Source organism: Triturus cristatus, chromosome 7 (genome assembly GCF_964204655.1).
Source record: "Triturus cristatus chromosome 7, aTriCri1.1, whole genome shotgun sequence".
NCBI lineage: Eukaryota > Metazoa > Chordata > Amphibia > Caudata > Salamandridae > Triturus > Triturus cristatus.
The window spans coordinates 98,725,995-98,748,951 of record NC_140590.1 but is presented as its reverse complement, the minus strand read 5'-3'; the positions used below and the strand labels follow the sequence as shown (position 1 = coordinate 98,748,951).

Here is a 22,957-nt window from a genome sequence, read left to right as displayed (position 1 = left end):
TTCTTCAATCAGCTTGCTGCTCGTCAGTGAGGCTGCCTGCCAAGGCTACTCGTTCAGCTGACCCATCAACAGGGTCCTGAGAGAGATCAGGGAGAGGGTAACTCTCTTCCTCTGTTATGTTTCCTGACCTAGGCCTAAGTAGCAAAGCGACCTTTGACCTACATTTGTCCTACCTTTCTTTGCATAACCGTTCTAGCAATGACCTTTTACCTAGTTATGTGCTGAATAAATATTGATTGGTTTCCTTGAAACTAGCCTCATGCACAATATGCATGAGGTTTCTTAGCATCATATCTTAAAATCCCCTGCACATGACGTACATAACAGGATTAACATACTCTGTACAAAAGTTATATATGAAATTAAGCCACCCCCTAGACCTACACAGTATGAAGCATTAAATGATTGGAAGCAAGCAAAGCATGCAAAACAGAAAGAAAAGTATCAGAATAGAGCAAAGAGAGCAGTGCAAAATTATGTAGATGCCCAATGGGATGAAGGACAGTAGAGGTGGAGGAAATGCATAGTCAAGGGAGCTAGACTGTACCCAGCTTTAACTACTGAAAAGTCTAAAAATCAGAAATAGGGAAATGATGAGGAAGCTGCACGAAAAACAGACACTGATAGTGATTCAGGGGGTGGCATTTTAGATGCCTTGTTATCCTCATGACCACCACCACTTGTGCCTCCCATAACCAGTATCACAGTTGTTACAACCACTAGTGCTACAGTGGCTACAGACCGTTGATCCGAATATATAACTGAACAAGAGACCAATTCCAGAATTTCCAATTGCAACTGCAGCAGTCCCTGCGGAATTGTCCTGGGTGTTGGTGCCTGTATTGCGACTGCACCTGCACCAGTGACACAGATTGTATGCACTCTACCCTTAGGGATTCTGGCAGCAACTGCACCAATAAATATTATACCGAATCCTACTGTTCTAGGTGCGGTAGGAGGAATTGATGTGGCACCATCACAAAACTCACAGATTGTTGCCTGGACACCACCACAAAATGTTCAATCATTAAGATAAGGGAGAGGAATTGTCTTTACGACACATATTGCACCAGGAGAGATAAGGCCATGTGATAATAGGATATTTATCCCATGGTTTGAAGAAATTTCAGATAAAAGAGAATGGGAAAAACTGAGAGACCATCTACTAGCCAGGAAAGGGCAAGGCCCTTAGACGTGCCAAAATTAAACGTGGGGTTATTAGAGGATGCCTAGATGGGGGCGTGGCCAAGCCGGCTACGATGGTGGCTGCAGCTTGCTAGGGCTCTGAGATCGGGCCGGCAAAGTGACCGACTCCAGGCGTTGTTCCGGCGTAGAACCGCAACCCCGGGCGCCGGAACGGTCCTGGCATCCACTGCTGCGTGGACGCTGGGCGTTGAAGGGGAGAAGAGCAACGGCGGCGAGACGAAACGCCGGATCGAGACTCGGTGCCCCAAGATGGCGGCGGGCGATCCGAGAGGTCCGCATTAGTGCACCAGGAGGACGACTATGACGTGGATATAGCCTGCGAGCTGCCCCGTGCCACACGCTTACAGCAGCAGCAGCGTCTGACTGGCGCTGGGGGGCTGCGGAGTCCCGGAGGCATACTTAGAGAGGGAACGGCCTCATATCGGCATTGGGGCGAAGAAGATGGGCGGCCATGTCACCAGCGGCGCGCGCCTCGCGCGGTGACCAACATCACGGGTGAGGAGCGAGGCAGCGCTGACAGGGGATGACTCACCTCCTGCAGAGCAGGTAAACGATACGGCGGCGGTGCAAGCGAAGCTGAGGGGGAGTCCTGGTGTATCTCGGGGCAAGACTGGGGCGCCTGACCCTAAGATGGCGCCCGACGGGACATCACAGTAGCAGTGCCCGGAGCCCGAAACAAGAGGGAAGGGACAGTCGGCCTCAGCGGGGTACGACCTGAGCTCTCCCCTTACTGAACCTGAGTGTGGAGTACATGTATTGACATCTTGTGGACACTTTGTTCTTTACTCTGAGAGAGACACAAGTTTGATTGCCACCCAACGTCAGTGATAATACAACACCCCACGAGTCGACGGAGGGCAGCCCCCTGGCGATCTATTGGAGGGCACTGGGTGACGGAGTGTCCACCGGCCCTGAGTCACGAGGAACCGCGGGGCTGGGTGGTCCCTCTCCTGCGCTCTCCCAACTGATCCCTAGAGGCGACGGACGGTAATCTCCTTGTGGCCCACGGACGGGGGAGGAGCGACGGAGGGTCTACGGGGCCTGCGGAGGCCTACAGCGGAGCTCAGACGCCCCCAGAGGAGACGCGGATCGCAGGCCCGCCTACGAGGTGACCCCCTTGCCTATCGGGGAAAAGAGTGACCCCGAGTAATCGGTAGCAGTGCCCGAGACGCTGACGCACCCGGATCGCAGCGATGGGGAAACCCCGGGGGACCCAACAGACGACGGTTCCCGAGACGGCCCCTGAGAAGATGCCCAAGACCCGGACATGGGTGGGCGCGGTGGAGACACAGCTCGATGCCTCGGTCTCCGTCAAGTTGGACCAGGTTCTGGCCGCTATTGAGCATTCTAGAGTCTCGATGGAGGAGCGGCTCGGGACACTAGCGACGGACATCAGCCTTATCCGCGACGACCATCGGAAACTGGTGGATAGAGTGAAAGACGGAGAGAAGAAGATAGAGGGCATACAGCCGACGATCGATAAACACCAGCAGACTCTCCAGGAGGTGCTGCACCGCCTGACAATCATGGAGGAACGTGCGGACGATTTAGAAGGACGCTCCAGGCGCTGCAACATTCGCGTACTGGGGTTACCCGAAGGAATTGAAGGCACGGACCCCCTGCAATACTTGGAGACATGGGTGAAATCCTTCACTCCGGAGGGGGATCGCTCCGCCTTCTTCTCTATGGAGAGAGCCCACAGGGTCCCGGCCCGCAGGCCGCCCCCAGGAACACCCCCAAGACCGATGCTGGCAAAGTTCCTACACTTTCGAGACAGGGATGCAGTACTACGTGCAGCGCGAGTGGCGGGCACCCTGCGGGTCGACAACCAGCGTGTCATGGTGTTCCCAGATTACGCGAGAGCAGTTCAACAACAACGGGCTTCCTTCATGAGTGTGAAACGCCGGCTGCGCGAGAACAATATCCAATACTCCCTGCTCTTCCCAGCTCGCCTCAGGGTGGTCCACGCCGACTCCACTGTTTTTTTCACCAATGCCACGGAAGCACAAGATTGGGCAGACCTACATTGCACACGGCAGTCCAGAGCAGAGATCGCAAGAGACCCACACCCTAAGCACTCGCAGTCTGGGAGGCGATCACAGCGGCGCTCACGAGGTGGAGTGGGTGGCAGAGCCCGTGCACGCACCCAGGACTCTCCCGATCTAGAGCAAATTGTGAAAGAGCGACGGGAGGCCCTACAAGCAGTGATCGATTTGCAAGCGTCTCCCCTCCCGAACGACATAGACCAGCCACCACATATCTTTACCTCGGAGGGGGAGAATGACAGTGATGGAACAGCATCGGGGGAAGACTCTGCGACACCCCCCATGGTCACTCCACAGACCGCAGACCTTATTCTGGACGAACAATCTGGCTCTCGAGCGAAATGAGAAGGGACTCCTGAACCTAACGTGACGCTAAGTACGCTTTCCCCCACTCATCGAACATAGGCATCAGTCTCATTACTCGCTAAAGCAGGAGCAACGTCCATTTATCCTGCTAATGGCCCGACCCGTGTCTGGCCCAGTACGCATGCACCACCGCCCCCTCCTTATATTGTTGTAACCCCCTTAATAGGGTGAACAGGTTTGGACGCATCGTTTCGGCGATGGGCCCTAGGCATTGGGAATGTTCCCCGACCCCGATTGTTCAGTTGCTTATCCCAGTTCAACACTTCCCCAACCCCCCGCATGGAAGGACACAAATCCAGACATCCACTACTCATGGCTACACAGCGTCGGAGGCTATAGGCGCCCTCGGTCAGCTGGTTCGACCGCGCCTCACGCATCTCACTAGGCGCAGCCACACGCATGGCGAGCAGATACACGGCCATAATACCTCATACAACCCACACTGATGTTACCATCCTCACCCTAAATGTTAGGGGGCTCCACACTCCGCGCAAACGATATGCGGTGTACTCCTATGCAAAGCGTCACAACACCCCGATAGTTTTTCTACAAGAGACCCATCTCAATGCGAAAGAGGTCGGGAAACTACAATCAAAATGGAGGGGTCTCCTATGCGCCACTACTTATTCTGCGTATGCACGAGGGGCGCTGATCTGGATACGACCGGGAACTCCCTTTCAAGAGCTCCGGAGGGTGGTAGACAAAGACGGCAGATATACACTGCTGGAGGGTCTGTTCGACGGGCAGGTGGTGCTTCTCGGTAGCATTTACGCCCCTAATGTAGAACAAGACAAGTTTTGGGACCATCTCACAGGGGTCCTTGCCCCTTTTGCTTCCATACCCTGGGTCCTGGGAGGAGACTATAACTGCACACTCGACCTGAACCTTGACCGCTCACACCCCCCACCTTCGCACTCCCCGGCACATAGGCAAACGGACAGATTCAGGGCTTGGATTACACACTGGTCGCTCACCGATGCTTGGCGGCTGCGTCACCCCCTGCTCCGATTGTACTCCTTTCACTCCATCCCACACAACCTGCGCGTTCGTCTGGACCGCTTTCTATGCTCGGCGACTATACTGCCTAAGATTGTCCACACGGACTACTTGGGCAGGGTCATCTCTGATCACGATGCTCACATTCTCCAGTTACACTGGCGGCCCCCACACCCGCCTGTCCCTACTTGGCGCTTGCCGCGGGACTGTCTGTCGGATCAGATCTTCCGACACGAACAGGAGAGCAGCATCCAAGACTACTTCTTATGCAACTCGGGCACAGCATCATCCACGTTAGTGGAATGGGATGCATTTAAGGTGGTGGCCCGAGGAGAGTGCTTGAAGCAAATAACGGGAGTTAAGCGCGTACTAGAACAGGCTCTCACCACGGCGGAGCAACGCTTGGCTGCTCTCACCAAACAGGACTCTACGTCCGAGGGGGAGACGCGGCGTATAGCCGAAGCAAAAACTGCCTATCAAGCTGCAACTGCGGATTTACGACGGTACAACTTCCGTTCGTACGCTACACGGATGCATAAAGAAAGGGACAAAACGGGCACTCTCTTGGCGTGGCTGGCCAGACAGGACACGGACATCAAACCCATTACCGAGATATTGGATCCTAGGGGGGAACTGGTGCGTTCTCAGGGAGAGATTCTTGGGGCTTTCCGCGACTACTACGCGGAAATATATAGTGACCCCGCCTCCACCCCACAAATTGTAGTGGATCGATTTCTCGATCCCCTGCCTATCCCAACAATTAAGAGGACAGAGAGGGAGACCCTAGACGCCGTAATATCCGCGGCCGATGTGACACGGGCCCTGCAGGCCCTAGCCCGAAATAAGGCGCCGGGACTAGATGGGTTTCCCTTAGAATATTACTCGACATTCTCGGCACACCTAGTCCCTCGATTGGTGGAGATGTTTGCGGCGGCACTGAAAGAGGGAGAACTGCCACATTCCATGCGAGAATCTGTAATCGTGACGTTCTTGAAACCCCATAGGGACCCGCAACAAATGGCCTCCTATCGCCCCATATCGCTGTTGTCCGCCGATTGCAAACTCCTTGGGAAAACTCTTGCAGATAGATACGTGCAAATCATACGCTCTCTGGTCCACCCGGATCAGTGCGGATTTATACCCGGCAGACGCACGTCCCAGAACATACGTCGGGTTTTCCACATACAAGATCAGGTGAGGGGGATATACCCTAGGGCGGCCTGTCTCATCCTAGATCTCGAGAAGGCCTTTGATTCCCTCACCTGGCAGTTCCTATTTTCGGTGCTACAACGAGCGGGCATTGGGCCCATCCTGCTAGCCTACACGCGCCTACTGTACACCGGGCTGACCTCGCGGATACGCCTGGGCCGATGCATATCGACGGAGTTCGCGGTCCAGCGGGGCACGCGACAAGGCTGCCCGTTGTCCCCGCTACTGTTTGCTCTAGCGGTTGAGCCTCTCGCCATACGACTGCGGAGGGAGGGGGAGAGTTGGGGCATCCCGGTAGCAGGCACGGTACATAGCGTTTCCTTATACGCTGATGACCTATTGATCTATGTACGGGACATCGCGGAAGACCTGACCCCCCTCTGGGAGACTTTGACGGACTTTTCTGTGGCCTCGGGATTGCGGGTGAATTGGGATAAGTCCACGATATACCCGCTGCATCCGGATTTGCCCCCACAGGAGGTTCGGCTGGGTGATCAGCGGGTGCCCTGGAGCGCGGAGGCCCCTCGATACCTCGGGGTCCGTCTCTACCACTCCTCCACAGATATGTTCGAGGGTAATCATAACAGGGCATTGGCGGGTATCAGGGCAGCGATCGGATTTTGGAGGAGCCTCCCGCTGGCCCCAATTGGGAGAGTGGCATTGGCCAAAATGATTATGGTTCCACGGTTGTTGTATTTCTTTACCAATCTGCCGGTAATCCCGCCCAGAGCCTTCTTTCGGGATCTAGACTCCCTCCTCAGCGCACTCATTTGGGGATCCGCCAGACACAGGATAGCCCTGAAAAAATTGCAGTTGCCCACCACACAGGGCGGCTTGGGAGCCCCCTCATTCGAGGCCTACTTCTTGGCAGCACAGCTGCAATGGCTGTCTCACTGGACAGCAGACAGGTACACTGTGGAAACTCACACCATCGCAGGACGGATATCGGTTCCGGAGATCCGTCGCCTACTCCTCCCTGACACTAAACCAAAACGCACATACCCTCTACAGGTGTCAGTAGCACGCAGGTGCATGCTGCGGATACACCGCATGTCCCCGGGGGCTCCTTTGTACTCCCCTTTACTCACCTTGGTGGGCTGGCCCAGACAGGAACACTACTACACAAATAACACGCTTCGCACGTGGACATTGTGTGGCATAACAGAAGTGGGGTCTTTGTTCGAGGATGGGCAATTAAGACCGTTCCGCAGCCTTACGGAAGAATACGATCTTCCCCCGGGGCAATTCCTGCTTCACCGTCAACTCCTAGACAGCTACCGACCATATCAGGACCTAATCAAGGGGGAACCAAGCACACACCCAGTTCTCCACACGATCCTACACATGGGAGCAGGATGCCATCTAACTACATGGCTTTATAAAGCCATACGGGAACTGACTAATAAACCACTGGAGACCCTGAGAGCCACCTGGGAGGCAGAAATCGGGCGTGTGCTCCATGAGAGTGAATGGGAGAGGGCTTTGAAGTACCCTAAGAAGGTTTCGAGGAACGCACGCTTTAAGAATATCCAATATTACATTTTGCACAGGGCCTACTTAACACCCGCGCGCCTCCAACGATTCTACCCCGACACTCAATTCTTATGCCCCAGATGCCACGAACAGAATGCAGATTTCCGACATATGTTTTGGAACTGTTCCATTATAAAAATTTTCTGGCACCACATTCACACTACTTTGGGTATCCTCTCGGGGCTGACCTGCATGAACACATGGGAGGCCAGCGCCATAGGCGTCTTTCACGCAAGTAAACAGCACAGGGTGCAGACCCGGTTTCTCTCCCTTGCGGTGCTTTTAGCCAAACGCAGCATCGCCATGCACTGGCGCTCCCCCACCGGTCCACCGTTGGAGGCTTGGGTGGGGGCTACACACAAATGGGCGACGGCGGAGGAGGAGACATTGCGGGAGGAGGAGGTGAGAGGGATCCGCAAACACCCTATATCTATGGAATGGGCCATGCTATTATATCAGTTCAAGCAGCTAACCCCGGGAACAGACTCAACAGATGGTTTACCCACACCGTCAGCCCGGCACACGCAGTCACAGACCCTCCCTAACCAATCTCCCGAAATACCAACCACATGACCGCATGGCCAGCCCCAGTATCAGGTATACTGTTGCAGCTCTAGGTCGAACCACATATGATAGGCAACCGTGAGTCACAGAGGAGCCTCCCCCATACGGCGTTACATACCTTGGCAAGAGTAACTGGGGATGTCCTTCCACTCCCGTCCCCCAGGTTATACCCCTGTTCCACCCCAGTTCATGTGCCATATCTGGAACCTGAGACAACAGGGTATACGCAATACGATATATCTATACGTTACGCATGCTCCCCGTTGACGTACCACCAGTATACACAGATGAACGGTACCACCATTGGATGTACAATTGACTTAACTCTGCGAAACTTTGTATAATGTACACTGAGTGAAATATGAAAATGGCAATAAAAATAAGTTTAAAAAAATTAGAGGATGCCTAGATGTTTCACATTTGAATGATTATCAGGAAAATAAATTATACATTTGAGTAAAGAAATCAAAAGCTGTGCAGCTGCCACAAATGACAGACTAACTAGATTGGCAGGAAAAGAGAGTTCCTGTACAGGAACGTTTCGGGACACAGCTAGATGATAAAGCTATTGTGACAATGCGGTCTTCAGGAATGAGATTACATATTATGGAGTTTGTGAAGTTCATCCGCAAATACACCAATTTTGACAGGTTAGAAAGCAAGTGGGCTAAAAAACAGGGAAGGAAAAAGAAACAATAAGACACTGAAGAAACAAAACATGGTAAATCACCACCATGGATAAGAGGTGATCTTGCGACATTCACAAACAACTTTCTGAATTTAAGAGAGAATCCTGCCCAGTGGCATACACAGGCTGATAGAAAGTTTTTGTGGACCAACTTGAATACCATTTTTTATATTGTGGTACCGAGTGATCTATTGGCTGGATGTAAGATAGTTGTGCAATGACCATGTACTGAACCTGCACCTGTGGTGATGACAAAGTATGATAAGGTGATTACCTTTCTGAAAGGAAAAGTTGCAGCAAGTAATATTGATTGGTTGAATATTAATAGAATTATTGAATATTAATAGAATTATTTAAAGAAGCTGAAGAATCAGCGCATGCTTATTATGAACAATTGTTGCAGGTCTTCAAACAGCACAGCTGACAAAAAAAAACCTGAAAGGGAAATATAGCGAGTTTTATGTCACAGTTCGTTCTCTGGGGTGAGATCAGAAATCATCATGCACATATAACAGAATGTGATTTGCTGGCCTGTGACCTGCTTAGATGAGATTCTGAGGTATCCCAAATACTGTAGTGATGAGCAAGAAGTGAATCAAAGAGAATTTTATGTTGGCTCAGAAAGAATTCCAGAATAAATAGTATGGAGGGAATGTTAGCGGAATGCAAGGTGTTGGGTTTCATGTTGGAGGTCAGATTGCACAAGATGACGTTGGTTTTCCACAGGGTAGAGTGTGAGGTGTTCTGTTGATCCAAATTCTGGAGTAGACATTGCAACATTGAATAAATCAACTGCTTGTCATTACTGTAACAGGCTCGGGCATTGGAAGAGAGAGTGTAGCTAGAATCCACATCAAGTGAATGGTGATGGGCAAATACAAGGGGTATATCAAACGTAAATGCAAAATATTCCTGTCTGAGTAATGGAAGTTCCAGACCTACCCCCTCTCGGAAAAGAACAAAGTTGTTAGTCTTACAAATAAACAAGTAGCTAATCCTGTTTCAAAAAAGGGCCTGTAGTAATAGGTTCATTTGAGAAGAATAACTAATCTGTAGTGTGTGATTCAAGTCCCCTAACGTTGTTAGGGAGGGATCTTTTGTGCAAGTTAAATTGTGCCATTTACTGCACACACTAGATGGTGTTGAATTTCAAACGCATGATTAGGATATAGAATTTAAAATGGCTTGACATGAAACAGCTCTAGGATTGTATCCTGTAAGAATGTTAGATGATTTACCTCTCCATTTACGAGGAATTGTAAAATAAGAAGTATAGGGTTTTTCAGGAAAAGACAACGGACTAATCAAGGGCGTGAAACATGTCCAAATTACAATAAAGCCAAACATAGTTTTCCTGGCAACACCACCATATAATTTGACACCAGTGACAGTAATAACTCCAGTAATCGAAAACATATTAAAACAAGGGATTTTGAAAGAGATTGTAGGAGGTCTTTGCAATTCACCTATAAAGGGTTTACAGAAGACCAATGGAAAATAACATCTTAGAAATATATCTCCCCATTGGGACAAGATTGAGAAATGGAGTTTAGTATGCCTTAACTCAGAATGTAGAAATGCATCTTTTAGTAAAGATGCTTTTTATGTTCAATGTTTGAAAACACAGTTTTAGAAAGTAGGTATTTTCTTGCTTAGCCATCCTGTGTGCCTCTGCTGGGTTGTGAATTGACTGTCTGGCTTTTGAGCGACAGGGGCTGGCGATGTGCATTCTCTTCAGACAGCCACAGGGGGGGTTGTTGTGTATCCTGCCTTTCCTGGATGATTCAGGGCTGGGCTGTATAGACCTGGGCTGTATTTAGAGTAGTGGGAAGACATTTCTTTGCACCTGAATGGGCCTGGTCTGCCTTGGACAATGATGTCTCCACCTCCTGCCAGGAAGCTGGGGCAGAGAGGACCAAATTGGTTTGGACTGAGCAAAGACACTCTCTGTCTGAGAGAACAAAGAGAAATGCAGAATTAATATTGGGGCCCCAACAACAGAACTTAAGAAATTGCTTGGATCAAGGAACCTGACAAGAAGCAAGGCTGGAAGAACTACCAGGAGAATCGCCTCTTTGCTGTGTTGTTGCTTTGTTGGGTTGGCCAGCAGTTGCTGCATCTGCCTTGGGCAGTGAAAGGACTGGACTGAACTTTCTTTACTTGTGCTGAGTATCTCCAAGGGCTTGAAATAGAGCTGGTCTCCAGTTCACGAAGTCTCAGGGACAACAAAGACTTCTTATGTATACAAAGGCTATTGAGAAAAGTGTTTTCTCATGCCCAAAGGGTAGAGAGGATTATAGGTCAGAGTAACACCTCCCAGTATAAACAGTTACACAAATAATTTTACTCCAACTAACCATTCAATGGTCATTATTGTCACACGGCGAAACGCCGGGGATCGGGTCCAAGTAGGTTGGCAAGCGGAGCAGGACTCTTGACGAAGGTGTGACTACAGAGCTACTCCATTAGCCCTTCCATCCCCTGAGAAACGAGAAACGCCGGGGATCGGGTCCAAGTAGGTTGGCAAGCGGAACAGGACTCTTGACGAAGGTGTGACTACAGAGCTACTCCATTAGCCCTTCCATCCCCTGAGAAACGACTATCATCCGAAGTCCGGATGGATTTACGACGCAAGACAGATTAATAGATCAGTCACTCATACAAGGAGTAGCTACTCTACCCTTGTCCTCAATAAAACAGAATAGGGAATTCCCCCTTCTGAATCCCAGGGTGGCCTCTTTTGCCCTGAAGAAAGTCCTGGACCTTAACGGCCATAACTGGACTGAAACATGTTGGCACTAGGGTCATAGGACCATAACACTCCTATATATACCCCTACTCTTATTAATTGTAATCAACCCAGACAGACCCAAAAATAAAGGGAAACTGGGGATCTGCCTGAGGTTTTTTATCTTATAGCCTCCCTGGTCTGTAATTTCTTCAAAGAGCTCCCAACACTGTGGTCGAGCCCACCCCGACTTTTAGGCGTCGGGGTGACCCGATGATGAAGCATGACACCACTAGGGTGTGTGAGGGTACCTAAAACTAAAAGGAATTGCTTCCTTGCTCACCTAGTGGTGATGTTATAAGTTCCCTTGTTCTTCATATCATTCCATCTACGTGTGACAATAATGACCATTGAATGGTTAGTTGGAGTAAAATTATTTGTGTAACAACAAAGACTTCACCTACCTCTGGGGACCGCCTCTGGAACCGCGGTTTCAGTTACCACAGAGGGGGAAAGCAGCCGACTCTGTCACAGGCTACATACCTGGGTCTGTGTCCTGAAGGCACCACAGAGGGCACCGCCGCATCTCACACTGCAACCCTGATCTCACTGATGACGATGACAGCAGCCGCCACCGAGCCGATGCTTGCACTGTAACCTGTGGGCACCGTACTCCACACCGCCTCGTTTCACTCTGCCACCCTGGTCTCAACGATGCCGTTGCTGCCGGCTGACTTCGACACCCGTGACCGCACCGTGACTTGGGTACCTCGCTTGTAAGTCTCACGACACACCGCCTCTTCCCAAACCGCAGTCTGGGCCAACCGACGCCAGCTCCCACCAACCAGCTCTGTTGCTTGCACCCTGACCTGTTAGCATCTCAACAAGCACCATCTCAATCTGCATTGCATCTCTGGTCTCACCAATGCCGCTGGACGACAGTCACCGAGCTGCTGCCTGCACCGTGCCTTGAGGGCACCGCAACTACACCGCTTCACTTCACAGTGCAACGGTGAAGGTTGCCACGACCGGCCCGCACCAACATGATCGACAGCAACTAAAAGGTACTGTTTACAAGTCTGCCGAGACCACGAATGACGCGTAGGACAGACCTGTTGGATTCTGTTGTTTCCAGCACTGCTGTAGCACCGGAAGGAGCTACTGACTTCAAGAAACTGCATTTTTAAGGTTATTCTTTCAAGTGCATATTTTTGAGTACTGTATGTTGGATTCTTATCGTTTTGGTCTTGTTTTGAATATATAAAGTATTGGATATTTTTCATTGCCAACTAGAGATCCCCATTTCTAATACTTTTGCTGCTCGACTGCCTTAAAGCCATTGCGGTAGTTGGTGACAGTATTCATAGATCTGAGAGCATAGTGACCGTCACCCTCTTACAGTGACGGTCCTTCACTCATTGGAAATTTTGCTCACTCGTACCACAACACATTTTTTGACTAACAGCAGACTTGCAAAATGCAAACAACAAAATACTTGATGTGGATAATGTTACCCTCAAGAGATATCAATCCCTCAAACCAGCTATATTGTTACCACTGCCTGAGAATAAAATTGATGATGATGAGGTTTAACATGAGTGCTTGGATGTTACGGATTTATGCATCAAGCCTAGACCAGACATTACAAATGAACCTCTACAGGAGTCTGACTATGTAATTTTTGTGGATGGCTCATGTTTTCAAGATAATGAGGGAACTTTAGGAGCATCCTATGGTATTTGTACAATTTAGGAAGTGGTGGTGGAAGCCTCCTGGCTACAAAGTTTTACCTCTACACAAGTGGTGGAGTTAATTTCCCTTACAAGAGCATGTAATCTTTCAGCTCAATTGAGAGTGACTATGTTTATAGACAGTCAGTATGGCTTTAGTGTGGTCCATGATTTTGGGCAGTTGTGGTCACAGAAGGGATTTATGGCATGAGCTGGTTCTCTAACACAGAATGGAGGATATTTGAATAAATTATTAAGAAAACTCCCCATCTTGGGAATAGGAGTCGCAGTGATATTGGTGAGCTTGAACCCACAAACAACTTGAGAACCCTGTCATTTTAACTACTATTAAGGGAATTGTTAAGGCCAAATGTGAGGAGTTGTCTACAGTTTCCACTAACTTGAGAAACGAAAAAATGCCATATATTCATGAGAAGCTAGGGGAGACTATAAGAGATGTCCTTGGCAAAGAAAGGAAAAAGAAGAACATCTGCCGTAAAACTGAGTCCTGGTATAACAATGCCTGTAGAGTGGCAAAAGGTGAGCTTGTGAATGCTATAAGATCTAAATCACAGGTCCAGATAATGAAATCAAGGGCACACCACAGGGCAACAATTAATAATGCAAAAAAGGAGTGGGATGAATTAATAAGGTCAGATCTGCATGATGCACTGGTAAAGAGGGATTCTAGGGATTTCTGGAAAAATGTGACGATCGCAACTAGGGGTAAGAAAACTATACTGGATTTTTGTATCCAACCTGAGGAGTGGGTTGCACATTTTAGCCACCTATACACAGACAGTCCTAGGTTGTCCCATAATAGAGACACTGTAGTTGTTAGCGAGGCCCATCCCAGGTCTAATGACCTACAATTCAGACTTAGTGAGACAGAAGTAGCAATTAGTTCTTGCACTTCTGGTCGTGCCCCTGGACCCGACAGGATACCCAATGATTTATATAAAGAACATCTTAAAATTTGGGGACCATATATAAACCTACTCTCTAATAGCATTCTCTCAGGCATGGAAATACCTTCCTTCTGGAAGTTGGCAGAGATCGTTACAATTTTTAAGAAGGGGGGGGTCGAGCTCTACTGGTGAATTATAGGCCAATCACCCTCATTGATTCATTACAAAAAATCTTTTGCAAACAGGTCCTTGTCCATATTCAAGAGTGGATCAGTGAGGGTGATATTATTTCAGAGTGGCAGGCTGGTTTTAGGGAACGAGTGAGTACTCTAGATCAAATATTCCGTTTCCTGTGCACTTTTTGGAGGGAAATCACTATTCGCAAAGGCAAACTTTACGTTGCCTTTGTGGATTTACGTGCCGCTTTTGATATGGTACCGAGAGCAAAACTGTGGGAAGTCTTAGAGAGAATGGGAATGCCAGCACCACACCTTAATATTCTAATAAGACTCCACACTGACACTCTTGCACAAGTGAAGTGGGGTGAAAACGGGGCATTAACTGAAGTGATACACATTGATAAAGGAGTCAGGCAGGGGTGTGTATTAGCACCTACCCTGTTTATCAACGATGTCATTGGTTTTTTTGAGCAGGGATGGTTGTGATGCACAAGGATAGGAGGGAAATGGGCCCCTGCTCTCCTTTTTGCAGACGACACTCCGCTTATAACTAAGTCACCACAAGGGCTCCAACAGTTGCTAGATGATTTTCAGGAATTTTGCTCGGGTAGGGGGCTGGAGCTAAATAGTTCCAAAACTAAATGTATGCTGTTCTCATCAAATTCAATGACTACATGTAAGAAACAACTTTATGTGGGTGGTGAGCCACTAGAATTAGTGACAGATTTTGATTATCTGGGCATTAAACTTACCCAGAATATGAGTTGGGCCCCACAACTGAATAAAGTGCAGTTAACTGATTCACCAAATGGCAAGTATACTGAAAATCTATAAGAGAACTAGCTCTAGAAAGCTTGCTCTAGCATTGGGAAATTACAATACTAAAGCCCTAGGTGCGACTTTATATGGTGCTGAGCTCTGGGGTTGTTCTAATGATAATAACCTCTCAGTTACTGAGAAGAAATTTTTAAGATCCCTAGCTACTCTTCCGTTGTTTACTCCGTTGATTCCTCTCTATTTAGATCTTGGTCAGGAGAGGATTTTGCATAAAATTAGATTGCGGTCACTTATGTTTTGGCATCGATTATAGACCACTACAGCACTCACCCCTAACAGGGTTGGCCTTCGTGAGCTGATGATAGCATCTTTAGATAACCTGGATGCTTGCGGTTAAGAATTTGCTGGTTAAGCTAGGATTGGTTGCTTATTGGCGAGAACCAGAAACTCTCTGTAAGATTAATAAGTATAGTCTTAAAAAAGTGTATTGGGGTTTTATTGAAACAGACATGACAATGAATTGTAATGGATCACATTCAAATGATTTAATGAATTTTAAATAGACCCTGTTATATGAGCCCACACTGGATGAAATCAAACCCCCATTAGCGAGGAAATTATACCTAGAGTTTAGATACGGCTGCCTACCCCTAAATCACTTTAAAAGTAACTGGTGTAAAACTGGACAGAGCGTCGAGGATTACTGTCCCTGTTGCCTGGGGGGTCACCGAGTCACCTGAACATGTTTTATTTTTTTGTCCTTTGTACTCCCGATCACGTTTGAAATAGATTGCCCCCCTTGCAGAAATCTGCGAGTCAGGAGATATAAGGAGGCGTACAGAATATTGAAGACGAACACAACACGTATGATTGTATTCTTAAAATCCACGTTTTTAATGGCTGTGTGGGTCAGGCGCAAAAAGTACTCCCCTGTCAGTTTCTAGGATCTTGGACTTAAGGTGTACCAACTACTATGGCTCCGTAAAGTTTCTATTGGGGGTTCTGGTTCATCGTACAAGCACAAAGCACTTTAATATGTATTTCGGTCAACTTATATTGTTGTACCGTAAATAGGCTGTGAAAGTCTTTTAATTATTCTACTTTCTGCTTTTAAAAAGTGTCTAGTTTTAAACATGTTCCATTCTCTCCCCTGTATTAGGGGAGAGAATGGAACATGTTTAAAACTAGACTTGATGAGGTTTTGCAATTGTAAATAACTAGTCATTTTATTTACTGCTATTGTCATAGTGAACTCCCTTTTTTTGCACATACACTGATGCACTTTGATGCACTTTGACTGATTCATTTTACTGTGATTGTATATTGATTGTAAATGGTTATTCATAATGAGATGTTTTACACGTACTGTGTGTCTGTGAGTGCGCAATTGTCCTTTTGATTGATTGAATTATTAGAAGCTTTACAGTTGCCACAAAACATAACTGTAGTTAAATATGCAGCCCAGATAAGTGGCAATTATTACATCACAGTTGGAAACTGATATTCTGATGACGTTGCACAATTTTGTGCAGCTGTGGTGTGCACATTTAGAGAGGAATATGCAAATGACTGATGAGGACACTTCCTTTTCTGGTCAAGCTAGACAGTGCAGCTGTCTCTTCGAGACCTGCTGTAATCAGTCTGTGGGCATCAATTCCATCCCCTTTCTTGACATTGCTTTTCATTTGTCTATGTCAGTGTCCTTCAAAAATCCCTGCTTGCTAGTGGTCAGTTCTGCATCTTTGTCCCTCCTTTCACTTTCCTGTTCCTCCCACAGACCAGGGAATACGTACTGTCTCATTCCACTATGGTTCTTTATCTGTTCTTTAGGGGACTATTTATTTGCATGGATTGCTGCAATGTTACTGTTTGTCTGTGTTCAACTTCAGCTTCCTACCTGCTTCCATTTAAATATAGCATTCTTACTCCCACTACCCTCTTTTTTTTATATTTCTTTTTATTGAACATTCAGCGATATAAAGTATACAACACAGAGGAATCTAGTACATTCTTAATTAGCGAAGGCAATGATAAACAGAGTTTTGCAACAATACACTGTAAGGACATGTTACGGGGTAGGGGAATCGTCCGAGTCAATGCTATGCGGCGGGCTGCAAGTATACCCTCGGTAGGAGTTCCAAGGGCTCCATTTTCGGGACCATTTTTTAGGGCAGCACCGGGCTGTGTAAACAGTCTTTTCTCTATGCATGCACCAGTCTAGGTCTTTTTTCTAGGCCTCTACTTTAGGCGGTTGCGCTGCTCCCCACAACTGTGCAATATTCCTCTTTGCCAATATTAACCCCAATGTAACCCACTGTGTGTGGTAACTATTCAGATCTGTAGGTTTCCATATATTCAAGAGGCATCTACATGCATCCGGGCGGAGGACAAGCGTGAGCACTTCGCTTAGTATGTTGTTTATTTTTCGCCAATAGGATTGTATGTAGTTGCATTCCCATATTATATGTATGAATGTGCCTTCTTAGCCGCATTGCCGCCTACAATCTCCTCTCTCAGCCCTACCCATGCGTACCAGATGCGGCCCTGTTAAATACACTCTGTGAAGAATTTTGAGTTGAACTAGCCTGAGTCTAGCCGAGATTGCTACCACGCTTGGAGAGGACACCGCTTCCTGCCACTCTTCATCATCTAGTTTGATGCCATCCCTTACCCATTTCTCTCGTAGCGGTTGGGGGGGGTCTGCCATATTACTGATCAATTTCTTGTAAGTTAACGATATAGCTTTTTCGGGCAGGTGGCCATCCAACAGTCTATCCTCCAGTGGGGATGACTCTGGCGGGGAGGAGCCTTTCGGGAGGTGTGACTGTAAGGCGTGGTGGATCTGTGTATAACGGAAGTGCTTTGAGTCAGTTAACTCATGCTGCTGCTGCAAAGAGGCAAATGTCTTCACTTCACCCTTCTCCCACAAATCCTTAATTTGTGAGATCCCGATGAGTTCCCACCTATCGAGCCCTTCGACTTCCACAGATTACCCAGCTTTCCAGAGTCCCATAAGGGGGTTGCCAACGTGAGTTTTCGCTACCATCCTAAGGTTTTGGTGGCAGTATGCCATACGTGGACAAAATATTTTGTTGGTCCGGTTAATGGGTAGCGTTTGGGTTTTGAATAGAGTGCCCTATGGTAATTCCCTCCCGGTAGGAGCCACCTGTCCATGTCATATCCCGGATCATACGGGCGACCATAAGCGCAGTGACTGATAGCCGCAAGATGTGCTGCCCAGTAGAATCTTTTGATATCTGGGAGGCTAATCTCCCATTATACCAATTCAGTGTGAGCTTGGTCAATGATATGCAAGGCTTCGCGTCCCACAACAAGTCCCTCTGTAGGCCCTCAATTTCCCTAAAGTATGTCGCTGGAACAGGGTCTAGTGAATTCTGCAATGCATACACAATACGGGGTAGCACGTCATTTTAAAGAGGGCTGCTTTGCCAAGTAGCGAGAGCGAAAGCATTTTCCAAGTTATGTCACGTTTGAGCCACCGCAGTGGCGGTAAATGATTGCGATTAAAATGGAGTGTTTGATCCAAGGATACAAAGATACCTAGGTACTTGAAGCCCACTGTGCTAATTTGGATTGGGCAGCCCTGTGGTGGAGAAGGTGGGTACCCTATGAGGACGTACAGGAGGGACTTACTCCAGTTGATGGAGAATCCAGAGTATCTGCCAAATATTGCCAAGATGTCCAGGACCGCTACCAGTGACATCCTTGGGAAGGCTAGGTATAATAGAATGTCATCTGCGTATAAAGAGATACTGTCCTCCCAATCGGGCGACCAACGCAGACCTCATATTACTGGGTCCTTACGAATCCATGCCGCCAGCGGTTCCAGGGCTAGGGCGAACAGGAGAAGGGAGAGAGGACACCCCTGACGGGTCCCCGACTCAGCTTGATTTGTCCGACTTCTTATTGTTCACCACGACCTGTGCTAGGGGTTCTGAATACAAGAGCTGTACCCACTGGGTGTCATGATTCCACGCCCGGACAGTAATAAAGCCCTTATGTCTAGTACAAAACCAGTCTCTGAAAAGGCGCTTACATGACAGAACAGACGTAGAGTCTACAGGGTGTATACTCTTATGGAACCCATGAAAAACCCACCCCTATCCCATGCATCCAGCACTCCAAAGAATGTAAGCCTAGTATTGTGTATATCTATTTGGTAACTTAAGTATATATTGTTTGGGTTTATCACTGCGTGCTTACTCGGTGTACATTGCTTGGATTATCACTGTTTGTTTTAGTAGATATATATTGTTACGTTCTGTACGTATATGCAAGTGCTGAAAGAACTTGTTTGCTTTTAAAAACAAAACGATAAAAAGCCCCATGTTTCAGCAACCAGTAAAGCGGTAGAAAAGCCTCGTGCTGAAACGCGCATGAAAGACTGAGACTCGGTTCAACTGCACGTCGCCTCGCGTCTGAACGCGTGCAACGCAAGTCATTTGGGTGCGGTTCGGTTGTGGCAGGATTATAAAAGCAACACCCGAGTTTCCAGAAGGCGCTTAGCCTTCTGATTGCGGTTGCGGCAACATCATCCCTGCTTACCTGGCTGCTTCTGGATTCCTGGGCATTCAGCTTCTGCAGCATCCACGATTCCAGATTCCTGGGGATTCAGCTTCTGCAGCATCCACGATTCCTGAAAAAGAAAGCTAAGTTATTTCTCAATTCTTCTATTCATAAGGCGCCCTCCGCAAGACAGCAGAAACTAACAGCGCGCACAAGAAGGACAATTTTTGGAAACTCTTTTTAAATTACAAAAAGACATTTTGTAAAGCACAGTTTGTGTGTTATTAGTAAAACGGTTAATCCTAGGAATATTGTAGCATATTTCAGAGGAATGTTTTCTATGTTTGCGGTGCATTTTCATTTCTAAGGAACCAAATCAAGTGATGGAGTAGTAGAACACGAAAGCAGAATAATATTAAGTAAGTGAGTAAAGACAAAAACTGAATGTAAATTGGTTAATAAGTTAAGTGATGGCATCTTTTGTATATAAGAATTGAAGAACTAATACTTTATCTTTTATTTACAGAAGAGGACAAACAACTTCTTACGGACACATCCATCGAGACTCAACTTACAGGACTGCATCTTTCGTGACTACACTTATGACGATAACCTCCACCACACAACGACAACCAGGATGCTAAGACCATTCCTGTAGATTCACAGGTAGGACAGTTACGTTACTCATCTCTCCTGACTAATACAATAGGGACTTTAGAGCAAATAATATTCACCATCGTACAACATGCCCTAAAAATATTTGTTGCCTCGCAGGTCGACAACAGGAATTCATCAGCGTCTGAGTTCGGCCCTCCTCCCTAGTTTCTATTTTGTAGCAATAGTGTTTTGCACAAATCTTTGGTTATACTCTAGGGGTTCTGGGAGGTTGGCGCATAGCATCTCTGCAAAACCCAACAAGCACCTTACTGGTAGGAGAACAATATCTGGCAGGTAAGAGTGCACTGGCACCCTGACACTGGGTGAAGCCTGGACCTAACCTCATTTTCGCAAGCATTGCCAAGAGGTAAGGCCATTCGATGGTATTGAATGCCATGGTCGCATCTAATGATAAAATTATAGCTGCTTATTGGATCGTAGCTACTCTCCCAGAACCCCATGTACTCTGCGCAAGTTCAACGCCGTGTTGCGGTGTGGCATGAAACCGGACTGATCAGGATGTACAAGATCGCCAATTACTTTGACTAGGCGGTTTGCGAGGAGCTTGCCTAGAATTTTGGGTTCTGCATTTAGTAGGGAAATCGGTCTGTATGAGGCGCAGTCGGTCTTGGGTTTACCCTCCTTATGGATAGTGACCAGTGTAGCCACCCTTTGGTCCATTGGTAGTATCCCCAGCTCCTTGCTCTCTTCAAACATGGCCTTCAGGTATGGGGCTAATTTGTCGGGTCTGAGTTTGTACAGTTTAATAGGTATGCCATTGGGGCCAAGGGCCTTCCCTGAGTGTAGTGATCTAATGGCCTGCGCAATTTTGTCGGTTGTCAAACCACTTTCTAAGAAGTGACGGTCTTCTTCACACAGGGGGGGGAGCGCGATATCGTGCAGTAACTCGTGAGAGTCATCCATGGTGTATGGTGCACCAGTCGTGTATACAGTACTGAAGTGTCTGGCAAACTGATTTGCAATATCTTGTGGGTCAGTCGTGGATCCGCTATCCGTACCTATTAGTTCCGGTACCAATCTACTAGCCCATTCCTTTTTGTCAAGCCCTGCGATTAGCTTCCCTGCTTTGTCTCCCAGGTTGTATATTCTGCTCAGTTTTTCCCTCCCCAGACTTTTGGCCCGGTCAGGTTGCTAGAGCTTTGTATTCGTCTTGTTTGAGGTGTAGTGAGTGGAGTTTTTCTGGTGTAACCTCAATTTCTAATTCTCCCTCTAGTGGTAGATATCTGCCTCGGCTTTCACAATCTCTTTCTGTCTGTCTTTCTTCATCCCAGCAATTAGCGATAGAGCCTGTCCCTGTATTACTGATTTAAATGCCTCCCACAGGGTCTGGGAGGAGTCTACGGTCCCTTCATTTTCTTTGAGTAGTGGTTTGCAGGGTCTCGGAGATACCATGGGTTGATGGGGGCAATTTCTCACCCATGCCTTGTTAAGGACTATCTGCACCCACACCGAGGAGTGATCAGGGATTCCCTAGCTAAATGTTTGATTTCGTGGATGTTAGTAACTTGTGAAGAGGGACTAGGATATAGTCTATGCGGGAAAGGCTATGATGTACCCCGGAATGGAAAGTGTGCTGAATTTTCTCTGGGTTGTATGTTCTCCACCCATCAGCTAACCCCAGCATCTCCATGAAGTCAGGCAGCCATCGATTAGACAACCCGAGTTCACGCGGAGGTTGGCGATCTAACGTGCCCAATGCCACTGCATTGAAGTCGCTCCCAATCACTAGTAGACCATCTGGTAACGAGAGTAAGATAGTTCCCCCAGGTCTTTAAATGTGGTGCTCTGAAGGCCAGGTGGTACGTACACTGACATGAGTGTTATGGTGTGTCCTTCCCATAGACCCGTGACTCCTATATACCTGCCCCCGTCATCGGTCCATGTGGAACTCACTGCGAGGGGAAGGGACTTTATCATAATGCCAACTCCTTGCAAGTTGTCGTGAAGCCCTCATGTGCCACCATTTTGTAGCCCCACCTGTGTAGTGCCTTACAGGAGTTTCCCACCAAGCGTGTTTCCTGAAGCATTATGACGTCAGGGGCCTGCCGTTTAAAATATTGCAGGATGACCCTGCGCTTGACCTTATCTCTAAGCCCGTTGACAATTAAGCTCAGTATTTTAGCACTTTTGTCTCATTGTGCACTCATTGAACCTAGAGTAAGTCTTAATTTCCGCTGTATAGATGCCAGCGCTTCTTGTCGATACTACAACCATAACATTAAACAAATGTGAACCCCCAACCCAACGTCCCCCCTCCCTGCTTCCCTTCACTCTGTGCACGGAACTACCCATTTAGAACTTGCAGAGTGCCTGTCGCCCAACAAGTGAACTAAAAGAAGAAGTGCAAGGGGCCCAAAACTCCGTCCCCCCGTCCACCCCTCCCCTGCCATCATTATACAGTTCTCAAGAAGAGTCATGTCCCAAAGTTATGAGTTTCCGTCACTAGGAGAGGACCCCCATCAGATCAAGTCTATTGTAGGTCCCAGGTATCTGCTCCTATCAAAGTGGAAGACCTAGCCAAGCAGAAGAAGGACCCATCCTGGTCCCAGGGCCCTACTCCTCCCTTTGTCTCGGCTTGTCGCTGCGGCCATGATGGTTATAGTCTTGTTCTATCCGACCCTCAAGCCTTTCGGAAGCTGTTTCCGGTTTTCAACAAACCAGGTCCGTCCCTCCGCCTCCACCACGAGCCAAGCTGGGAACAGCATCGCATATTTAATACCTCTCTCTCTGAGTTTCTTTTTAACCATCAGAAAGGATCTCCTCTGCTTCTGCACCGCTTGTGTAAAATCAGGAAAAAAGGGTATTTTGGCGTTTTCGTAGCAG

At 47.8% G+C, this 22,957-nt stretch overlaps 1 protein-coding gene across 1 annotated transcript in view; it reads right to left on the bottom strand.

The window, feature by feature from the left end:
* The window catches only part of LOC146808915 (uncharacterized), a 38,823-nt gene that overhangs the window by 4,228 nt on the left and 11,638 nt on the right, over window positions 1-22,957 (bottom strand). Inside the window, exon 2 of the mRNA XM_085615723.1 lies at window positions 19,496-19,586. Coding sequence (XP_085471849.1) covers window positions 19,496-19,577 — 82 coding nt within the window. The 5' untranslated portion in view covers window positions 19,578-19,586. The remainder of the gene's footprint in view (window positions 1-19,495; window positions 19,587-22,957) is intronic.